The 1,681-nt window shown below is 38.5% G+C and overlaps 1 protein-coding gene across 1 annotated transcript; it reads right to left on the reverse strand.

Moving 5' to 3' along the window:
• Positions 1–411: 411 nt before the first annotated feature.
• Tsp_08986 (deoxyribonuclease II family protein) lies at positions 412–1,140 on the reverse strand (the record flags this gene model as incomplete). The annotated part of the gene is made up of 3 exons (XM_003382088.1): positions 1,114–1,140; positions 610–951; positions 412–539 (listed from the first exon to the last, which is right to left on the reverse strand). Coding segments are annotated over exons 1-3 (497 nt in total), but the record flags the coding sequence as incomplete, so codon positions are not given.
• Positions 1,141–1,681: the final 541 nt, after the last annotated feature.

Below are 1,681 nucleotides of genomic sequence, written 5' to 3' on the forward strand. Positions count from 1 at the left end.
AAAATTTGTGTGTTTTTTCACAATAATATATTTATTAGAGAGAGAGAGAGTTTATATCTCTTTTATAGTAGAGACAAAGCGTGTTCACAAATATAAACTTTATCGAAGCTCTACTCAAATTTAAGGGCACACACACACGAGGAGCGGTTTTTCAGGTCACACATACAGCAGCATATCGCATTTCGTATATACAGTACTACTGACGTAGTAAAAATAATTGTGATTGATTCACGATCAGAGCAGGCAAACAACCAACCAGTGTAAGAGACACAGTCTCAACCAACCAACCACCAATTAAACCAACATAACAGTGAACCAAAAATTAAACAAAAGTGGTATCACAAAGAATTTCAAAAATCACAAAATTAATTGTTTTTTGGATTAAGATTGACGTAAGATCTTTATCCGTACATAAACAATAGACTGCTGGCACCAGCTTTCCCGCCAAAAAGGTATGGATGGGAAACAGTTTTTGATACCATTGTGGTACAATCTTGAATGTACCATCCAATGCCCAGGTTCGCCTGGTTGCCATCAGTCTAATGTTAGAACCCGTAGCCAATACCAATATATGACTCGATGCACTCTGCCACAGCAAAAAATCTTCACCGGCCATTGTTGCCCTGAATGCGTCAGGGATTTGCTAGTTCCACGATGTTCAGGCAGTTTTAGGTATCGCTTTGTCCGATGGCTGTACATCGTGGACTTCATCCGCTTGAAAAGCGGAAAATAGCCAGATGCAGATGGCACAGGGGACGCGGCGGAAACTTCATCGTAAATGGCGAGGATGGGTTTTGTTTCTTCCGCGCTTCGTTTTTTCAAAACCGCCTTTTTTTCCATTTTGTATGCCAAATGCTCATCCACTGGGCAGCTTTCGATGTGATCCTTTTGCGTGATCACATATGTCACATCCAGGTTTGTCCATATGACACCCTTGCAGCCTTCTCTGCCCTATACCAAAGTAACCTAACCTTTAATAACGAAGGACACACACTGTACATTTAGCGCATACTTTTGAGCAAACCCAATGTTTTCTCTGTTTATTGGTGTATCTCAATTTGTATATGTCCTTCCTTGAGAAACAAGAGACGTACTTCCGCCACGATTTGTTACAAAACGCAGCTCAGAAATATCAGCCATTGTGAAAATGATGAACAGAACAGAAAATGATTCAAATAACTCTCGAATGCAAAACGCAGGACCAAACAAAAATGAATTGGACGGTTTTGAATTCTATTTTTAATAACCATTTTGCAACAATATTTAGTTTTCATTTCATATTTTATCTACAATTGAAGATCAACTTGTGATATTCCTTGTGGCACTAATGCCTTTTGTTGATACTGACAGAATAAAATTAATCACACACAAATGGCGCACAAATGCTGACATCAAACAATGCGATGTCCACTGCAGAGTGAATTTGAAGCAGCTTTAACTGCTATTCTGCTTGGAGCTGTCCATCACTTTCATTCCGCTTTCATTATGTTTTACTTTTATTTATCTGAATTTCATCAGAAAAATTTTCTTTTTTAGCTGGCAATTATATAATAATTATGTATAAAAATGCCCTTTATCCATTTGGACAGAAATTGGCTCCAATAACAAGCCATCTATTATGGCCAAATGGAACCGAGTTCCCCTCCCGGAAATAAAAAATCCGGCTCCCCACTATTTGGAA

Source organism: Trichinella spiralis, assembly GCF_000181795.1.
Source record: "Trichinella spiralis strain ISS 195 chromosome Unknown Scfld1, whole genome shotgun sequence".
NCBI classification, from domain to species: Eukaryota; Metazoa; Nematoda; class Enoplea; order Trichinellida; family Trichinellidae; genus Trichinella; species Trichinella spiralis.